The 22,957-nt window shown below is 30.9% G+C and overlaps 1 protein-coding gene and 1 long non-coding RNA gene across 2 annotated transcripts; one reads left to right on the forward strand and one right to left on the reverse strand.

The window, feature by feature from the left end:
* Window positions 1-6,962: 6,962 nt before the first annotated feature.
* On the reverse strand, window positions 6,963-8,312 carry LOC140177980 (uncharacterized). Its single transcript, XR_011869860.1, has 3 exons — window positions 8,144-8,312; window positions 7,997-8,050; window positions 6,963-7,920 (listed from the first exon to the last, which is right to left on the reverse strand). It is a non-coding gene; the product is annotated as an uncharacterized lncRNA (long non-coding RNA).
* Window positions 8,313-15,699: 7,387 nt separating this feature from the next.
* Window positions 15,700-17,961, forward strand: LOC112732600 (1-aminocyclopropane-1-carboxylate synthase). Its single transcript, XM_025781362.2, has 3 exons — window positions 15,700-16,178; window positions 16,264-16,395; window positions 16,627-17,961. The coding sequence occupies exons 1-3, from the start codon at window positions 16,008-16,010 to the stop codon at window positions 17,779-17,781; spliced, it is 1,458 nt and encodes a 485-aa protein (XP_025637147.1). The 5' UTR covers window positions 15,700-16,007; the 3' UTR covers window positions 17,782-17,961.
* The last annotated feature ends 4,996 nt before the right edge of the window (window positions 17,962-22,957 follow it).

A 22,957-nucleotide genomic window follows, 5' to 3' on the forward strand; every position in this document is an offset into this window, starting at 1 on the left:
AAGAGTTAACTTTTATTTATAGAAATTGTTAAACAATACTTACAGATAATAACAAAATTATTAATTCTATATATAAAAAAAGACAAATATTTCCTATATTATATTATAAACTAAGAAGAGATATAATATTCACTTACAATAAATCTTAATAAACAAAAACAAAGATAAAATTAATTTTTTTTGTTTTTGAATTTACATAGAAATAATAAAAGGGATCTATATATGGTGTTTATTGATGTGGAAAAAGCGTATGATAGGGTGCCAAGGGAGGTCTTATGGAAGGTTTTAGAAAAGAGGAGAGTAAGGATCGTATATATTCGTGCAATTAAAGACATGTATGATGGAGCCACAACTAGTGTGAAGACTCAAGGTGGTGTGACAGAAGAATTTTCTATTGGTATAGGATTACACCAGAGATTATCCTTAACTCCATACCTTTTCACATTAGTCTTGAAAGTACTCATAGAGCACATCCAAGAGCCTATGCCATGGTGAATGCTTTTTGCCGATGATATCGTCCTTATGGGAGAGTCAAGGGAAGACCTAAATAAGAAGTTGAACTTATGGAGAGAAGCTCTAGAAGTGTATGGTCTGCGCATAAGCCGTAACAAGACAGAATATATGAAATGTAAGTTCAGTCTGAGAAGGAAAAACCCTAATATAGAGGTGAAGATTGGAGACAACATCCTACAAAAAGTTAAAAGTTTTAAGTATCTTGGGTGCATCATACAGGATATTAGAAAGATTGAACAGGATGTAAATCATAGGATCCAAGCAGGTTAGTCAAAATGGCGGAAGCATTTAGTTTTATATGCGACAAAAAAGTGTCTTTAAAATTTAAAGGTAAATTCTATCGCACCGCTATAAGACCGGCTATGCTTTATGGTACAGAGTGTTGGGTGGCCAAAGGGGAGCACGAACATAAGATGAATGTGGCAAAGATGAAGATGTTGAGATGGATGAGTGGTCATACGCGATTGAATAAAATAAGGAACGGAGATATAAGAGAGAGAGTTAGAGTAGCACCCATTGTGGAAAAGATGGTTGAATCGCACCTCAGGTAGTTTGGACATGTGAGAAGAAAACCGATAGAACACCTAGTCAGGAGGGTGGATGAGATGGAAGATGGACAAGGGGCGAAAGGCAGAGGAAGACATAAGAAGACCATCTATGAGGTGGTTAAACGAGATCTACATGTAAACAGTCTCTTTGTAGACATGATACATGACAGAGCACAGTGACGTCGTTTGATTCATGTAACCAACCCACCTAGTGGGACAAGGCTTTGTTGTTGTTGTTTTGTTGTTGTTGAATTTACATAGAAATACTATAACACAACAGGATACTTTTTCTTCTCATAGAGTAGATTTGAATTTTTTTTCAATCCGTAAAATTTTCTATAAACAAAAAGCTTTTCTCTTAATATTTTCTTTTCCTAGATTTAGAGAATTTATATAACCAAATTCAAAACACCTAAAAAAAGAAATATAATACCATAAAAAAAATATTATATTACAAAAAAGAGAAAAATTACTAAAAGGTTATTAAGATCTAAAATTTAAAAAAAAATCTAAAAAAATAAAAAAATAATAAATTAAAAGAAAAAAAAAAACAAAAGAAGCTAAGGAAGAGGGGGAAAAAACAGAAAAGCAAATGAGAGAAAATTAAAGAGAAGAAAAAAGAATTAAAGAGAGAGACATCCAAATCTCAAATTTATATTTTTAAATATTAGATTTTTATTATTAGGCATTATTTATTTCATCGATAAAAATTTTTTTATTCATAAAATTATATTGCTAATATTTAGAGGTGATAAAATAGATTATGTGACTTGTCCCGTTTAGCTAGCTCTCTTTTTGAGTCTAATTTGTCAATATAAAATAGACATAATGAATTGACAAATTAAGGTGCTAGTTCCTTTAATTTGATTTTTTTTTCTTTCTTATATAGCAAAATATTTAAAATAATCTAATAAAAATTATAAATATAAATGAAAATTAAAAAAATAGTAAAGTTGCAGCAATTCCTTATATCTTTTATTTGTTTCTAAGTTTTCAACGTTAAAAACGTTAGTTCATCACAATTTACAAGTTCAAATTACTATCAAAATTAAAAATAATAATTTTAACTTAATTTTCACTAAACAAACAATTTTAGAACAAAAGAATTTACAACACCAATACAATACAAAAATAATAGCAAGTTTTGTGACAAGAAAAAACAAAATAACCATCTTTGCTTTAAAAAAATGTTAAGTCACGCAACCTAAACGAAGAGCCAAATAAAACAAATAAAGAAAAAATAAAAAAAAAATAAATAAATTACCTATTGATACGGATGGAAAAGAATATGTTTCAATAATGACGATGTTGAGATACTGCAACATAGTTAAGTGAAAAATAGTCGGTAGAAAAATTCGAAAGCAAAGATACTAAATGACAAGTATATATGAGAGTAAAAATGTCAAGAAGAAAGATGAATGTCACCAAAAATATTGAAAGGTGAATGTCACTAGAGATGTTGTGATGTCAAATTGTATAAATATCATTAGTAAGAAGATTGTACAGACTAAAGACAACGAGATAAAGAGCAAAATATTCTCTCTTAAGTTTTGGTTCTTGAGACTGTTGTTAGAGGAGTAAGAGAAGTGTGTCAAGAATCAAGACTCTAATTTTAAAGTTTTGTATATATACTCATGTGGTCCTTACTTTTTTTTTAAAAAAAAAAATTAGAGTAACCTGCTAAGTCAACCCATTTCGTTGCTCTAAAACCCAAAAATTTATTATTATGAGTATGATTTTTTTTTTTAAATTGAACAATAAAATCTCAATTCAACCAGTTTTTTTTAACGAATTTGACGGATTATCAAATTGAATATATTTTAATATTGTCTTTATTTTTTACTTGATTCAAAACTTTTTAGTAGATTTCAACTTTATGAACAAATAAATAAGTTTATCTCATATATAACCGTTTTAACTCATTTATGTTATAGCGTCATATCATAACTACATTTAGCCTTATTACTAATGGCTGTTCTGATGATGCCGTCGCTAAAACACAAAAGTGTCGTTAAAATAGGCCGAGCTTTTTTTTTTGAGACTTTTACCAATGATCTATCCATTTCATCAACGCACTTTTACTAATGGTAAAATCGTAGAAAAAATTTATTAACAACGATTTAACCATCAATACAAATAATCTCACTTGTAAAGTAAATTCGTAGAATATTACATATATGTACAGTCACAATTATTTTTAGAATAAGAAATTAAGATATAAATTATTGTTAAAAATTTAATTTGTTTCTCTTATTTTTTTATTATTATTTCTGAGTATAATTTATATGATACTCATGAACATCTAAAAGTTTATCATCTTTATATTCATAGGTGTCCACAAAAAGTATGATTGAAAAAGACATTCCTTCCTTTTAGTAGAAATAATAAGCGAACAATAATTAGGACTGACAATACTAATTTTATTTATAGATTAAAATCTTATTTAATCAATTCGGATATGGTTGATAATTTAATCTACAGTAAGTTGCGTTGAGAGTGGAGCTGATTGGACTGTAGATAGGATCGGGTGTAAATTTATACCTAACCCAATCTCCTCTCTTGATATATTATATAGTATATAATTAAAAATTATTATACATATATAATAAAGTTGATGGAGATTATTGAACCCAAATTCTCTTATTTTTGTAATTTTAACAAAATTTTATTATGATTTTTGTTATTTTTAATTTTAATATGGGCTTAATTTTATATTTTATTTTATTAATATATATATTTATAAAATATGAAATGATTAAATATTATATTTGATTAAAAAATTAATTTGTTATAGGTTGTAACACCCTACTACGCCGAGTTCTACGCTTAAATCGTAGAGCAGAGGTAGTGTGGTGTTACGGACCTCTAATCATAAAATATATACATATAATAGTGCAAAGAAATAATATACTAGGAGCCTTGAAAAATGGATAAAACAAAATCGCAAAATAAAAAAAACGCAACGCTCAAGAAACAGAGTTACTTGCGTGCTAAGAAACTTAAAAGTTAAGGATAGGAACAAGTGAAAGAGTCACAAGAGTGCTAATAATACAGAGGAACTAGTTCCTGACTCAGCTTGCGAAGCTAAAGCTAGCCGGAGAATATATATATATATATATATCCAACATCCAAAATACAGAAACAAGTCCCTAACTCTCCTGTAACCTCTATGAGGAACAAAATAATCAAGTTTCTTGGTGAGCAAGCTACTACATATACACATACATATACAAACTAGAAACCCAAAATACACCGGGGACTGCTTCGCTTCAAGAAATCCAGACGCCTAACAAGGTGCCTCTCGACTTGTATTTGAAAACAACAACACAGTATGGGATGAGAACCGAAGGTTCTCAGCATGGTAAAGGTGCCACGCGTATAATAAATAAGGTCCTGGGAATGCCAGAGGCAATCCTAGAACTCCTTCATACAATTATAAAACTTAATCTCTAAGCAGAAGCCATAAAAAGGGGGTAGGTAATCTAAGCATTCCTAAACTTACACACTCTGAAACCTAGCATCAACACCAAATCATTCTACCCTTCCTCCATTCCTCCATCATTCATGATTCAACAGAGACAAATAATCAAACAAATTCACGCACAAGTAGAAAACAGATAGTGCAATTAACAAATATAACAATTAGCAGGATATATGTTCAAGTAGGCAATCCCAAGTAATGCACAGCAGACAAACAAACAAGATGCATATGATGCATGCCTGTCCTATGGCTGATGAGGCTCATCTGTCGGTTATCCAGCCAACCCGACAAGTCTGAAAACCTTAGATTGTCCTCTGTCGCGCATCCCCATGAGTCTATGCATAGATTTCACATTCATTCATCATTCAAATCACTCACTGGGGGCTATCCATACTCGGGAATTTATACATGCCCGGTCACCCTTACGACGTAGGGTCAACAGAGTATCGACTTTCAACCTGGAACTCGTGGTGGCAAGCCACAGCTCTTACCCAGGAAAACTCATGTCTCAGATATCATCATTCATAAGTCATTTCATCTTCATAATCATTAATTGATCACTTATCAAATTCATGGCATCATAACTTCATTCAATAACCACTTTCCTTTCACATAACTCATCATTTTTACCTTTCTCTTCATTCCCAAGTTACCTTAGATTCCTAACTTCTACTATTCACTAAGCTTACCAGTAGAATCTAAGATTAACAGGGCAAAAATAGGGGTTTAGAGGTTCAAAATCATATTTAGAACAGAAAAATACAGGTGTTGGAAAATAGGGTGTGTGCGTATGCACATAGGTGTGCGTGCGCACAGTTCAGAAAGATATCAGAACGTGTGCGTGCGCACGAATGCGTGCGTGTGCACACATCTCTTGGTGTGCATGCGCCTCACCTGTGCTAGCACCACCAACAGAAGGCCTATCCTGGTGTGTGCGTGCGCTCACACTTTATGAAAAGCACCAGGTGTGTGAGCACACAAGGTGTGCGTACACACAAGTAAACTTTTTGCTTCTGTTGGGTGCGTTCGCACAGTTGTGTGCGTGGGCACACATAAAAAAAAAACTGATTCTATTATAACATTCAAAATTTCAGTTTTTTGCACCGATTTTTCGACGTCCATAATTTTCTCTACAAAATTCAGTTTTTGCCAACCTTCTATCATTTTCAAGCTTTTAAAACCTTCTTTAATTTGAAACAAACCTCAGCTTTATCAAAAATTTGTAGAGCAATTTATGGACTACCAAAGTTCATCAAAATTCACTTTTTTCCAAAATATACCAAACCCCACTTTTTACCAAATTCACATTTCTTACCCACAAAACCTGCAAATTTACCACATATCAAGTCCCTTTTTACTAACACCAACCACTAGCACACTAGTATACACCATTCTATAAAATTCATACATTAATTCTAACATTCACCATTCCAACCACAAGCTATAATTTTTAAAACTTCATTAATTTACTTCTTCAATTCATTAATAACCAATCAACAACTCATAACCACAAAATCTCATTGACATATACAAACAACATCATCAATTCACCATTATTAATTCCAATAACACATTCTCATTAATTCCATTCATCTTATGACCATTAATTCCAACACAACCCTAATCATCAAGTTACCACCAACATCACAAAACTAACCATTTAATGCTTAAAACCATTTCAACTTATCCTATAGTTTTCTAGCCTAAGTTTTCACACAACCTTACATATTAAACGCACAAAACCTAAACCATACCATGGCCGATCACTTTATTTAATCCAAGACAGCCCCCAAGTCACCACACAGCCCCTCAAGCTTAGAGAAATGACGAACAGATTTCTATCGGTAAAGAATTTTATGAAAATAATTACGTTGTAAGTATAGTTTCTAAACCAACATAGAGTTCTTTCGTACAAAAGTTTGGTTGTCACAAGTAACAAAATCCAATAAAATTTATAACTGAAGTATTTAAATCTCGGATCGTCTCTCAAGAAATTATAGGGAGGTGTATTTATTATTGGTTATGGAAGATTAATTTTGAAATAAGGAACAAGTAATTTAAATGGCAAGAAAAATAAATTAATAATTAGAAAAACTCTTGGCAAGGTATGAGAACTGGAAATTCCATCCTAGTTATCCTTATCAGGTGTGATGAGAATTGTTTATTGCTCCCACTTAGTTAACCCTTACTAAATAAAGGAAAGTCAAGTGGACTAATTAACTTGATTCCTCAAGTCCTAGTCAACTCCTATGGAAATACTTGCTTTAGAGGGATCCAAATCAATCAGCAATTCCCAATTTTCAATCAACCACTGAGTTTGACAACTCAACTATCACCAATTACTTATCCAAAGCCAAAAGGGAATGAAATCTACTCGAATAAAAATGCCGTTTCATCAATTAAAGCTAAGAGTATCATAATTCTGAAATACCTCAAATTGTATTTAAACATAAATTCAAATCTAACATGGCAATGTTCATAAGCCAATTTGACAACATAAGTAATTAACAAGTAAAAGAATTAGAGTAAATAAAAGTAGAAGAGAAACATAAATTAAAGGAACATTGAACTTGGATTGAAGAAATAACCATACTCTAAGAGAAATCCTAATTCTAAAACCTAAGAGAGAGAGAGAGAACCTCTCTCTCTCTAAAACTACATCTAAAACCTCAAAATTTCTTTTTTCCAATTCCCATAATGAATGAATGAATTGATTCCCTTATTCTCCAACCTCTATTCTGTGTTTCTGGGCGCCGAAAAAGGGCCCAAAAATCGTTGGGAGCGTTTTTTGCAATTTCCTGCATGTGGCGTCCGTCACGCGTGCGCATCATTTGGAGTTTTTCCTTGTCACGTGTACGCGTCAGTCACGCATTCGTGTCGTTTGTGCTCTGCACTTAGGCACGCGTCCGCATCGTCCATGCGTGCACGTCACTGCCATTTTTCGCTAGGCACGCGTCCGCGTCGTCCATGCGTGCGCGTCGCTGCCATTTTCTTCAAAACTCCATTTTTGTGCGTTCCTTCCATTTTTGCGTGTTTCCTTTCTGTCCTCTAAGCCATTCCTGCCCTATGAAGCCTGAAAATACTTAACACACAGATCACGGCATCGAATTGTAATAAAGGATAATTAAAATAATTATTTTTAAGGCATAGAAAACATGTTTTCACATATATCATAGAATAAGGAAGGAATTGTAAAACTATGCCATTTCTTATGAATAAGTGGGTGAAAAAATTGATAAAAACACTCAATTGAGCACAAGATAAATCATAAAATAGTGGCTTATCATGAAACTAGCCACAAGCTTAGCTTCAATCACCACCAAGCTTCCAAATGCTCACTTTTCAATTCCAATGCTTATGTATAAACTTAATTCACACCTAATTCACATATATATTCCAAATTCAGCTTTTACATAATAAACTCAAAATTGACTAGGGTTTAGGTTGTTCTTACTGTATCCACACGCATAATAACTCAAGCCCAATAAGCTCCGCAAGCTAAATCGAACTTAAAACACCAAATTGAGCAAGATTTCATCTCAAGGATTCAATTTCACAATAAGAAAGGGGGTAGAAATTCTGAAATGAAATTGAAGCTTACTGATAAAATTGATCCGACAGAAATGTAGAGCTCAACGCGCTGGACGCGTGGCCGTGAACGGTGCGGCAATCGGAGCTCAAATGGGGAAGTTATGGTGAAAGGAAGATTTGATGAAGGTTATGGAATTCTCTTCCTTCCCAATTTGTTTGGCGTCGTTGTTGTATGAAATGGGAAAGAAGGAGCTGCTGCTTCTTTTAAGTTATGGGTCCGGTTGGACCCACGGGCCCAGTTTGGGCTCCAGTTTAGTCGGTTCGGCTCTTTCGGTCTAATTTTAGGCTAAATTTTTTGAAATTGGTATCAAAATTTTTGTTTTGAAGAATTCTATCCTATTTTGATATTAGTTTTGCATTTTTAATTTTTCTAATTAAAATTCAATTTATTGACTAATTATTCACTAATTTCACGGAGTTTACATAGGTCGGCTTGAGTAAGGTTGGATGTGAAACTTTAGAATGCGAATATAGTTAGGATTGAGAGATTCTCAACTTGCAGATAAAGTATGATTGAGTTTTAGAAAAAATTTAAACCCACAAATAGAATTAGGGTGAAGTTTAAATTATATCCTATTCTATCTATTGACATTCCTATAATTATAAACAACTCTTATTCATTTTTAGAATAGTAATATTTTATTTTTGTATTATTTGATATTTATTAATTTAGTATTATAGATTATTTTTATTATTATTGTTTATTAATTTTTTTTTGTTATAATAACACAAATTAATAGTAAGTAGAGATTTTAATTCTTATCCACTTTTCTTTAAAAAATAAAATTAAAAGCATATATATATATATATATATATATATATATATATATATATATATATATATATGTATAGCCGTCCACGCTTGCGTTTAGGCTTGGAACATGCATGAAATGTATGAACCTACCAGTGGTTTAAACTTTAAACTCGTTAAACAGAAGTTTTTCGTGTAGGTACATGATCTCCAACTCTGAACTCCCACACGTGGAACTTGGAATATCTAAAAGGAATATTGATGTGTAATACGCATCTATTACCAGATAATTGTGGGTATTATTGTAATTATAAATTTGGAAAAAGAATAGGCATTTCAAAAACTGATTTTTAAATTATTTAGTTGCCTATTATGTAATGTGATGTTATCGTTATATGAGAAATAGTTTCCACTTCATGAAAGTTTTAAGGGTATATGTGAACTAAGCTTATCTTAAAATGTTTTTTTAATAAGTAATAAAGAGTATTGTATTTATTATTAATTAAATAAATTTTAATTATTATTTATTTATTTATTATATTTTATCAATGATTCAAATGTAGATTTAAGAGTAATTATTTGCACTTTTTATCTTTTTCAAAATGCATTAATATTCTTTTTAATTATCCAAATTAAACTTCTATTTATCGTATTTTTTAAGAGAAATAAAGTTTGAATATTTAATTTTAGTAGACATTAAAATATAAATCTTCTCTCTCTCATTTTCTCTCTCTTGATTATTTTTTTCATTGTTTTTCCTTTTTGAATGAATTTCAAAATTTAACCGAAAATATATGCAGAAAAGGTGTCTCATTATTTGGATGTTCATAACACGGTTCTTTTTAAGCAAGCTAACACGATATATTTTAATTTTTCTTTTTCTTTATAGGGCTCAGATTCGCCGGTGATTAGATAGTATATATTTGTTTTTCTAAACCTAATTTGATATTGACACTTCTTTCGTCTAAATTTATGTAGGAAAAAAAATATAGATTATATATCCAGATACGATAATAATATACTCTCATATTTAAAATGCACAACTGTACTCCATCATATTCATATAAGATATAACTATTCATTAATTGTTTATGATATAACCGTTATAATTTAATTACACATTATAATTTAATTATATATGTTATAGATGGATTATTAATAACAGATATTAAAATAAATATCGAAACACTCTAATATGTTATTATTTTTTATTAAGACAAATTATTTAAAAATATAACTGTTAATATTTCATTCCAAATTTAAAAAGAAGGTAAGATATTTATTTAAACTACAATAACAATATAAAATTTATTATACATTTACTAATTTAAATATCAAATGTCTTTTTATAGTATCTTCTCCTACTATCGAAGTATAACTTATTTCAATAAAAAAATTTTTAATTATTTATTGGTGGACGAACTATACAGTATACAATGACCCACCTATACAAAATCAATTTACTTTTTTTTTATTTTCTATTCTTTTTTATTTTAATACCAAATTAATAATTATATTAGATATACACTAAAATTAATTATTAATATAAAATATATATTAAATATAAAATATATTTTTTAAATAAATTAAAATATATATTTATACACAAGTTCATAATTAATTTTAATAATTAATTTTAGTATACAAATACATTCTTACCAAATTAATTGTGGAGATAGATATAGACATAAAAGAAGAAGATGCTAGGCATCGGGCCAATATTTTAAGAAAAATAATAAATTGACTAATAAAAAAATTAAATCAAAATTTTTAAAATAAAAAAGTTAATAAAATGATCAAATAAGAGATTAATTTCTTTTAAATTAAGTTAATAAAAAATATATTTTATTAAAAATTATAAATTTAATAGTGATTAATTTTTTAATGTATTAATTTATCAACTTTCTCATTTTAGAGTATTTAAATTAAAAAAATATTAGTTTCTTAATATTTATAAAAAAAAATGTGTATTCATTTTGAGGAAGATATAATTATAAAATTTATTTAGATTTTTTTTAGTGATTTAATAAATGAAAGGAAATAAATGTTGAACCTAAGATTCAAAACATATATGCATAAAACTTAACCATTTAACTATGAGCCAAAATGCTCAAAATACAAAAAAAAAATCATGTTAAATATATATAAAAAATTAACTATTAAATTAATTATTTATATAAAATATATATTAAAATATAAAATATATATTAAAAAAATTAAACACTATATATAAATACATAATAATGGATGCAGTGACTTATTTTTTATATTCACATATCATTTTTGAATAAAAAGTTATGGCACTTTTTGAACGAGCCAAGGGGGATAGTCGCGCATAATTGAAGAATCACATCTTATGCAGCAGGGTCTTATAAAATTTTGAAAAGAAAAAAGCATTAGCTAGCCCCGCGTGCGGTGATTTGGAAGATGCACCAAAGTGAATGAATCTGAAAAATGGAAGAAAGTGTGAAACTCATTAAAAAGAAGAATTTCGTGCTGCTGCATCTGCATGATCATCTCTCTCCTCAGTCCTCACGTCAAATATGCATTGTCCATGTAGGAATTTACGTGGACTCCCCCGCACGTGTTTCAGATCAGATATATATCATGAAGTTTTACGTCGGTTATTTAGCTCAATATTTGTTTTAATTCTCTAATTCAAAATATCAAAAATTATTTTATTACGAATTTAAATTTTATTTAAGAATTTATTGTTGACTAATATATTATTATATATACAAAACAAATTTTAAATCATAAATTTTTAATATTTATTTATTTATTTTTTAAAGTTAGAAGTAAAATTTAAATTTGCTACTTTTAAACAAATATAAAAAGACTATACTATTTAAATTAAAATTCGTTAATTTTTTAATATTTATTTAAACACACAAATAAACCAAATACTTAATCAACTCCAATTAATTCGTATTTAACTCAATATATATTACATTTACTCCCTTAATCCATTCACGTCACTTCTCTATAAAATATGAAAAATCACCTCTTGTATCTTCGTACGACCCTCAGTACAGTGTATAAAATTAAAGAAATTAAATATTAATAATCTAGAAGTCCAGAGAGGATCGAAGATGACCCTTTTCGGAATAATCCAAGGGGCTCATCGTAAAATAATCACGCTTGTGAGAGTAAATTATTTTTTGGTCGGTTGTTTAAAGTTCAGGAATCTTTAGTTTGATTTTAAGTTGTAAAATGAACAAAATTGGCCAGCTCTATTCCACTATTTTAGTTTCCTTATACGCACACATTTCTCTTTTCCTTTGATAATCTAAACTTGCTTTATATTGAATAAAGCCAAGGCAAATAATTATTTAAGGTGGCCCTCAATCGCACTTGCTTCCTGTTGGCTAGCTACAAGAGCTCCACAAACGTTTGTTTATTTTTGTGCCTAAAAATTAGAACTAAAATAGCATTTTAAATTTGTTCCACTGACGATAGTGTTATGAGGCAAACACACTAAACATACACTTATCTTTCCGCGGGACATACTCTCTACTAATTGCATGCCACTTTAATTTGGATTTAATTTTAATTACAATGCGATGATACACATTTTTGCCCAACATGGGGACCCAATATCGATATTTGCCGGAGCCATTAAAACTAAACGACGACGTGTATCCATTTTTTGTCCTAGTATATTTATTTCTTTTAGACACGTATTGGACTGTGAGATGTTCGTATATATATATATATATATATATATATATATGGTGGGTACTCCCATGAAGATATTATAATTGTTTTTATGTGATGATTTTTTTTTTTATGATGGATTGTAGGATTAGATTTTGATATGTTATAAAAGTGTTGTTTTTATTTGAAATGTGGCCAAATTAATAAATCACACTTTTATACAAAGCATCTTTATAAAAAGATATTTTTTGCATCTTCATTTGAGTAGTTCCCTATATATATATATGTGTGTGTGTTTTTTTTCTTAATTATCAATAGTTATAGAAAATTAATTTTAATTAGTTAATATTCAGATACAGAGCCTCACATAGAGAAGGGTGTAATGGCCCTCCAAAATTCTAGTTTTTTTATAAAGTATACTTAAATTTTAGGTTACTTTCCTTTAAAATTTTATTTTAATTTTTTTATTATGAAATTTTGTTTTGCCCCTTCTTTTTAAAATTTAATCTAGTTTTTCTCTTGTTAATATTAGTAAATTTTTTATTATTATAAATTATTTTTCAATTTTATTTTTTGAAGCATTTAAAATTTAAGATTTAAATTTTACCCTTCTTTTACCTTTTTCTCTTATAGCTCTTCTAATAGCTTACTATTTTGATATCTGTTTTATAAAAATGCCAAATGAACAAGTTATTTTTGTAATTAATTCTAATTAATGTTTTTCATCTTCTATTTATGTCTCTTTTTCTTTTTCTTCTTATTCAACTAAAGCTTTATATTATCAATTTTTAAGTTATTAAATCAAATTGATTGAACTTAGCTACTAAAATAATTTGGTTACATAAAGTTATTGTTCATTTTAATGTATTTCGCTATTAATATTAAACTACTCTTTTACCTTAACCCATGACAACAATAAAGAAGTCTCATGATCTATATATTCAATCTAATAGAATATATAAATTCAGTTACAATTTTAGTCTTTATTATTTTATTTTATCTTATTTTTAATTGTTCTTTTCTTATCTTTATTTGGTTTTATCTTTCTTAGGCCAATGCTCTATATATTTAGTTTTACCTTCATAATTTACAATATACAATTCAATTCAATTCAATCAATCAAAAAATACAAAGTATAATATTCTTCCTCTCTTCTTTTTTTATTCTTTCATAATTTTATCAGTGATAACTCGGTTTAAATAATATATATTTTGTAGAAAACATAATGGAATTTAATAAAAAAGAGTTATGCTACGTGTATACTAAAATCAGCTATCAAAGTCAGTATAAAATACATACTGAAATACAAGCACACATTAAAAATAAATTAAATCACACATGTATTTAGACACAAATATATTGATAGTTAATTTTAGTGGCTGATTTTGACGTACAAATAGTATTTCTCAATAAAAAATGACTGTCTTAGCCGGATTATTTTCGGTTGTTAGCGCTGATTGTTAGACACGGAACAGTAATGATGATCATACTAATATCTTTTATTTCTTCGTGTTGGGTCCTCTTATAAATTTTCTTTGAAAGCAGATGAAATATTTATTTTGTTATAAAGATGCCGAAACTAGTACTTAAAATGGAGAATGTAGAACGCGGTATAACCACTGAATTGGTTGAGAAAATTAATAGGGCGTCTAAACTAAACTAGTTGCTTATTTATTAGTCTGCGACTCTGCGTATTAGGCATGCAGGCGATGAGGCGACAGTTATGATTATATGAAACCCTCCAAAAAGAGCATACGAGTATTTCCAACAGTTATGATACTATTTGAGTAGAATGCGACCAGTTTGTTGCTTTGGTAAAGTTTAGTCGTTTAGATTTAGACATGCTTGGTACTTATATCCATCACATATGAAAACAGTAATATATATATTATATTTTTTTAATGAAATATACTGTATTTAATATCTTATTAGAAAATTAAAACAAAAATATTAGATATGATGAAAACATTTTTTATTACATTTTTTAATTATTCTTTTCAAAATTTTTAAAACTTTACTTTTTACTCTCATTACTTTCATCATCAATAATTTATTTTTTAATTAAAAACAGAATTATATTTTTTTTTTTTTGTATAATATCTTTGTTTTTGTATATATTTATTCATCACTTTGCGGGTAACTCGTTCAGCCGTGATTGAGTTTTCTCTTTTTTTTAATGGGTGAGATATGCTTCTGGTGAAAGAAAAATAGAGAGCTTGAGTACCCACAAAAAGTATTTTAACGCTCAAATCAATAAAAAAAAATATTATAACCGTAAAAAATAATTTAGAACAAAGACTTTTAAGAGGTAAAAAGTGTTTGTATATAAACTGTAGGTGAATGACATCGTTGATGTCATGGACGCTTGGTCATTAAATCAGCAATGATTACTACTAATCTAGTTGTTTACAAATTTAAAATTAAGATAAAATAAAATTAAATTATGATTCATAATATACAATAAAAATCGATTGTAATATAACGAATCACAACTTTTAAATTTTGTCTGTTAATTATATAATTCAGATTAAATTTAGAAAATAAAATAATTTATAACTTGGTTAAAAGATAAGAAAATAATGATAACCTTAAAAACTAAATAAATTACACACACATGTACATTTATGTATTTTTGTACAATAAAGTATAAGCGATGCGATGAAAGGGTTTGGCACTCCTCCTTCTTTAAATAATCTAGATACGATATAATACAGTAGAGCGAGGGAATACTTGCATTTGAGTGGGAAACAGTGATGTTAAATGCGAAGAAGAGAAACACAAGTGGCAGTTGGCAGAATAGTTAGACAATTATTATTAAGAGGAGTGTTAGGGACTAATAATTTTTTTAATTTGTAATTATTAAATAATTATTAATGATATTTTTAATAGTGTAAAATTTTATCTAATAATATAAAATTATTCATTTTTCTTTTACTGAATTTAATATAATCGGCACCATTTATTTTCTTAATTATTAATATTAAAAATATAAATTAAAAATATATTATTAAAATATTAAATTAAAAAAATTAAATTAATAACTAAAAATACCAATCAAAATCAATACAATTGGGCTGACTTTGAACATTTTTCTAAATAAAATAAATGTCGATATTGACTGCCTACCAAATACCAATACACATAGTAGTGTTGCCTAATTTTCAACCCTTTTGATAAATACATTTATATGATTGTATCATATCAGAGTCCTCCCCCACTCTCCTTCACCGAAACTTCATTCTTATTTTAGTAAGACTTTTGTCTTCCATTTTGTGCCCTTCACCTATAAATTCCGACCCTCTCTCGCTCTCCTAATTCACCTTCATTCATTCATTAATTCATTAATTCGTTAATTCATTCATCACACTACTACTTCCTAGTTCCTACTAATCCCCTTTGCTTCTCTATCTCGATACATCTCTCTTAATTTCAAGCTATTAATTAATTATTAACAAGTATCTATATCATGGGACACATGAGCAAAGAGCAATCCCAATTGTTGTCAAAGATAGCCACCGGCAACGGTCATGGCGAAGACTCACCTTACTTTGACGGGTGGAAGGCTTATGATGAAAACCCTTATCACCCCACCAATAATCCTCACGGTGTTATCCAAATGGGTCTTGCAGAGAATCAGGTACAGATAAACATAGCTAGGAATTCAATTATTCTGAACAAACTATATGTTATGTATGCTGACGAGGATTCATATATACTTGCAGTTAACTGCTGATTTGGTTGAAGAATGGGTGATGAGTAACCCGGAGGCGTCCATTTGCACACCTGAAGGAGTAACTGACTTCAAAGCCATAGCTAACTTTCAGGATTATCATGGTCTCCCTGAGTTCAGAAAAGTGAGTGCTAGTGTAGTGACGTAATAATTAGATTGATTATGCTACGTGTGTACTAAAATCAGCCATCAAAATTAGTCACAAGTATAAAATACATATAGAAATATAAATACACATGTATTTATATACAAATACATTAGTGGCTGATTTTAATAGTTAGTTTTAGTATACAGATAGCATTTTTGTAATTTGATATGATGGGACATACACTAACAATAAATAATGATTGAACAGGGTGTGGCTAAATTCATGGCTAAATGCAGAGGCAACAGAGTGAAGTTTGAGGCAGAGAGAATTGTGATGAGCGGTGGAGCCACCGGAGCACACGAGGTGACAACGTTCTGTTTGGCTGACCCCGGCGATGCCTTCTTGGTGCCTACTCCCTACTACCCAGGCTTTGATAGGGATTTGAGGTGGCGAACAGGGGTACAACTCGTTCCAGTCACATGTGAAAGCTCCAATAATTTCAAGTTGACAAAGCAAGCCTTGGAAGATGCTTACGACAAAGCTCGACAAGACAACATCAGAGTCAAAGGCTTACTCATTACGAACCCGTCAAACCCATTAGGCACAATCTTGGACCGAGCCACCCTTAGAACCATCGTCAAATTCATCAACGATAAGCGCATCCACTTAGTATGCGACGAAATCTACGCCGCCACGGTTTTCAGCCACCCGGGCTTCATAAGCATCGCTGAGATATTGGAGGAAGAAACAGACATGGAATGCGACCGTGACCTCGTTCACATTGTTTATAGCCTCTCCAAGGACATGGGCTTCCCTGGTTTCAGGGTGGGGATCATATATTCCTACAACGACAAGGTTGTCCAGTGCGCACGCAAGATGTCCAGCTTCGGATTGGTGTCTTCACAAACTCAGCATCTTCTGGCTTCCATGCTCAACGACGACGAGTTTGTGGGGAGGTTCCTTGCTGAGAGTGCAAAGAGGTTGGGAGAAAGGTACAGGGTTTTCACAAAGGGATTGGGTCAAGTTGGAATTAAGTGTTTGCCAAGTAATGCTGGGTTGTTCTTGTGGATGGATCTTCGTCGGCTTCTCAAGAAGGCAACATTTGAGGCTGAGATGGAGCTGTGGCGAGTCATCATTCACGAAGTTAAGATCAATGTTTCTCCCGGTGCTTCTTTTCATTGCTCTGAGCCAGGCTGGTTCAGGGTGTGCTATGCCAACATGGATGATGAGGCTGTTAAGGTTTCTCTTCAGAGGATTCACACCTTCGTCCTCAAGAACAAGGATGTCGTTGTTCCTGACAAGAAGCGTTGCTGGCAAGATAGCTTGAGGCTTAGCCTCATCAAGAACCGAAGGTTTGATGATATCATCATGTCACCTCACTCACCGATCCCTCACTCGCCCCTTGTCAATGCTACCAACTGAGTAGTCGCCCAATTCTTTCTTCTTTTTTTTTTTTTTCACCACACCAAATCCTGTTCCTTTATACGGTGAAAGAAGTTTATAGCGTTTCTAAGATTACTTTACTTGTATACTTATGAGAGTCCACAACAATATATTTGTATTCTCATTATTAATAAAGGTGCTATTCTTTTTTCACTTTAAGATGAATTTGGTTAGTAGTGGAGCATTTCTCCTTAGAAAGTTGTACTGGATAAGAGTAGTTAGGATCTGCATAAATCAAGATATGAGAATAAATAGATTATTGATGGAGAGGCAGAGCACATGATTATTGCCCGAGTGTCTCGCAACAATTTGAAAAAATTCAGGCTTGGATCGACAAGATAGTGTAACAATAACCTTCAATTTAATAAGTAGTCAACACACTAAATCAAATCAAGTTCCACCGAACCAAAACCTAGATATGCCAACACTAGTTTAAATTATCTTAGTTGGATGCATAAACAAATAAAGTCAAAGGCTCCAAGCTATGCACATCCATAACCAGCAGCCAAGCTGATGAAGACATGCGGCCAAGTTACTAGTACTCATAGGATAAGATTTGACTCTGGAATTATTAACTGTTTGTTTAAACACCAGAGATCAGATTTTTTAGGTGTTTGTCCAACAGCACCATTACAAATGAAAAGGTTTCGGAAATTACCAGAAGCTAACCTATAACCATGCCATTAGACACACATGATCTGATGTAAGGGGTGACAGAAGCTAATTTGGCTTCACAAATGATTACATCATAGATGAGTAGATGCATCAAAATAATATAAGTATCTGAATTCTAGTGATTATCATAGTTTGCACCTAACTAATAGGCAAATGATCAGAAAGCTTGTCAAATTGGACCTCATCATGCCCTTTTTTTTATATTTAATTAAAATGTCTAAAGCAGACGAATCAATTTGTTTATCAATTATTCCTGCAGCTGGCGGTGGTTTGTGAGCATAAAGTATTGAAGGCAGACAGAGAACAACAAGAGAAGGATTAATGCAGACATAGATTAAAAAAAAAAAAAAACTGTTGGCAAAAGTTAGTAAAAAGAATGAGGCCAGTTTTGATTCATGTTATTCATACGAAGGTCTTTTTGGGGATTAATAATTTAGCTAAGAATTCTGTTAGGGAGCCAATGGAGTATCTATACAATGTGTACAATGGTCTGTTTATTTGGCCTAATATAATTTAAAAATGAATATCCAAGGTAAAATACTACTAATTTCTCAAACACAATACACTCATATTATCCAGAATAACCATCCGGGTATCAGGGATAATAAACATCTGATATCCTACTGAATCGAACATAATACAGTCCATTGTACACATTGTACAGATACTCCATTGGCTCTCTATACTTCCTCTTTAGGTAATTAATAATTTTTAGTTATCTGTTGATTGTAAAACTATTAATTATATAGAATAACTCTTTTTTTTATTTACAACGCCAAGGAAAATACATCTTTTTGTCAGATATATATTATTATTGAAAAAAAAAGATGTTTGGAAGTTAATAAGCAGTTAAAGTTATTCCTTTTGTTTTTTTTAATTATTGTTTATTTTTTTTACTATTTAATTATTAAAATAATTAAATAAAGGATCAAGTATTTTTTCGTCCTTAAGATTTGGAGTGAAAATCAAATTTATCCCCAATAAAATTATTCTCAACGTTATTAAACGTTTTAAAATCATCATTTTCATAAAAAATAATAATGTTTTGACAATTTTGCCCTTAAAACAAAAATAAAAAATCTCTTTCCCGCTAACCCTCCTCTGTACCCATGCATCTTCATCATCTCTCTTTATGTCTTTTTCTCTCACCACCACCACCACCACTACCACCAATTATCCTTAACTCTTTCCAGTTGAATTCCTTATCCAACAAAACCCAACACCCAACACAAAACCACACTCAAACCTCAACTAACAAGCCCAACAAAAAAGTGAGAGTTTAGGGATGCGACGGAAAGTACAACGAGGAGGAAAGTCGCTGCTGCTGCCATTGGCTCACTGGAGAGAGAGAGAGAGAGAGAGAGAGAGAGAGAGAGAGAGAGAGAGAGAGAGAGAGAGAGAGAGAGAGAGAGAGAGAGAGAGAGAGAGAGAGAGAGAGAGAGAGAGAGAGAGAGAGAGAGAGAGAGAGAGAGAGAGAGAGAGAGAGAGAGAGAGAGAGAGAGAGAGAGAGAGAGGTTATTGCCGCGTTTGCCGCTGTTGCTGCTGGTCCATTGCGGTTGCCGCTGGTTCATCGCAGTTGCTGCTGGTTCGTCGCTTCTGCCGTTGGAGCCTACCAAGTGTGGGTGTTATTCCGGTGATACCAAGTTTTGCCTGAGATGACGCTGGTATTCGAAGCCATCAAGCTCTTCCACACTCCATCGAACTAATTCCACCGCCGCTTAACCGTTTATGATTCTCACTTCAAAATTGAATTGTTGTTATCATTTGTTATTGTTATTTAGATGAGAGGGTGGCTGACATTGTGATAGATGAAGAGTTATGATTGGTGTTAGAGTTAAGAATAGTGGGTGGTATGGTAGTGGTGGTGTTAGAGATGAGAAAGAAAGAGAGAGAAAGAGATGTGCGAGGGGGACATGGGGTTAGTGGTAAGGGTGGGGGAGAGATGTTTTTTGTTTTAAAGGCAAAATCGTCAAAGCATTATTATTTTTTATGAAAAAGATGATTTTAAAACGTTTAGTAATGTTGAGGATGATTTTAATAACAAAAAAGAGTCGGAGACAAATTTGATTTTTACTCCAAACTTTAGTGACGAAAAAAGTACTTAATCCTTAAATAAATATATAAAACAATTATCATTGTTGTATATAGTAAATATATAATTATAAATATTATATATATAAAAGTATAAATATTAAATTAAATTAGATAATTATCATTGTTGAAAAGTATTGTGGTCACACATTTAACTTACTATAAATTTAATATAAGAGACTAAGAGTAGCTAAGATGGCCACAATTTATAAAAGTAGAGTTTTTATTTATTATTTGTGAGAATTCAACAATCCAACCGTTGGAGAAGAAAAATAAGGAGTTTCTTTTTTTTTTTTGGACTGAGGAAGAGTAGTTTTATTTTAGGAATTTTGGACATGAGACTTTGCTATGTGACAAGTTAGCAATAAAAAAATACCAAAGTTTTATTATTCTATTGATATTTTTTTTGAAGTTATCTATAATTGTAAGAAGAACAAAGAAAAAATATAGAACAAATATTCAGAGTATTATAATTGTAAGTACGCTTTGTAATTATATATAATCTAGTTTTAAAAAATAGAAATTTACAAACATAATGAGAATATAATCTATTTTTTTTTACAAACATAATGAGCATTTATAGTATATTGCATAATATAGTTGTTGAGGATAAAAAAGTATTTATATAAAAAATTTTACTCAAGACTTAAAATATGACGAATTAACAATGTCAAAAACGGCTTCTCACAGTCTCAGTTAGAAAAAAAAAACTTTTCACTATACTATTAATTTCTCTAAAAAAATGTCCAACTTTGGAATAGGTTACAGCGACAACTGAAAGAAGACTTGATTGAACACATATGATAATTTCACAATGCGCGTCATCAACTATAAAGTTTAACTGTGTTTTTCTTTATATTAAGTAATGTTGGAAATTAGTTCGAACTCCAATTATATGTTGTGCATTATTGTTATCTATGAAGTTATTAATTTTTTTCGAATATTAACTATTTTAAATAGTGAATTATTTTTTTAATTTTATAAATTTTAATAATATAATTGTACAAGAATTAATAACTATAATAATTTATTTTAATTTTAATTAATTAATTAAGTGATACCACAATAAAGACGAAACTTAATTTGTCACGACCCAAAATGAGTCACAACCGGCGCTCAGAAAAATAATCATATAGCAAGCATAATGATGAGCGGATAATTTATACGCTTTTTGGCATTATTTTTTACATAGTTTTTAGTATGATTTAGTTAGTTTTTAATATATTTTTATTAGTTTTTAAACAAAAATCACATTTCTGGACTTTACTATGAGTTTGTGTATTTTTCTGTGATTTCAGGTAATTTCTGACTGAAATTGAGGGACTTAAGCAAAAATCAGATTCAGAGGCTGAAGAAGGACTGCAGATGCTGTTGGATTCTGACCTCTCTGCACTCAAAGTGGATTTTCTGGAGTTACAGGAGTCCAAATGGCACGCTCTTAATTGCGTTAGAAAGTAGACATCTAGGGCTTTCCAACAATATATAATAGTCCATACTTTGCCTGAGTTTAGATGACGCAAACTGGCGTTCAACTCCAGCTTTCTGCCCTATTCTGGCGTTAAACGCCAGAAACAGGTTGCAAAGCAGAGTTAAACGCCAGAAACAAGTTACAAACTGGCGTTTAACTCCAAGGAAGACCTCTACACGTGAAAGCTTTAATACTCAGCCCAAGCACACAATAAGTGGGCCCGGAAGTGGATTTCTGCATCATTTACTTATTTCTGTAACCCTAGTAACTAGTTTAGTATAAATAGAACTTTTTACTATCGTGTTAAGGATCTTTGGATCATTTTTGAGACTATCCTTGTATCGCTTTTGATCTCTTGATCACGTTTAGGGGGCTGACCATTCGGCCATGCCTGGACCTTGTCCTTATGTATTTTCAACGGTAGAGTTTCTACACACCATAGATTAAGGTGTGGAGCTCTGCTGTTCCTCATGAATTAATGCGAAGTACTATTGTTTTTCTATTCAATTCAAACCTATTTCTTCTCTAAGATATTAATTCGCACACAAGAACATGATGAATGTGATGATTATGTGACGCTCATCATCATTCTCACTTATGAACGCGTGCCTGACAAACACTTCCGTTCTACATGCAAACAAGCTTGAATGCATATCTTTTAGCCTCCTGATCTACGATAAGAGTCTTCGTGGTATAGGCTAGAATTATTGGCGGCTATTCTTGAAATTCGGAAAGTCTAAACCTTGTCTGTGGTATTCCGAGTAGGATCTGGGAAGGGATGGCTGTGACGAGCTTCAAACTTGCGAGTGCTGGGCGTAGTGACAGACGTAAAAGGATTACTGAATCCTATTCCAGTATGATCGAGAACCGACAGATGATTAGCCATGCGGTGACAGCGCATTTGGACCATTTTCACTGAGA

This window comes from Arachis hypogaea, chromosome 13, assembly GCF_003086295.3.
Source record: "Arachis hypogaea cultivar Tifrunner chromosome 13, arahy.Tifrunner.gnm2.J5K5, whole genome shotgun sequence".
Taxonomy (NCBI): Eukaryota; Viridiplantae; Streptophyta; class Magnoliopsida; order Fabales; family Fabaceae; genus Arachis; species Arachis hypogaea.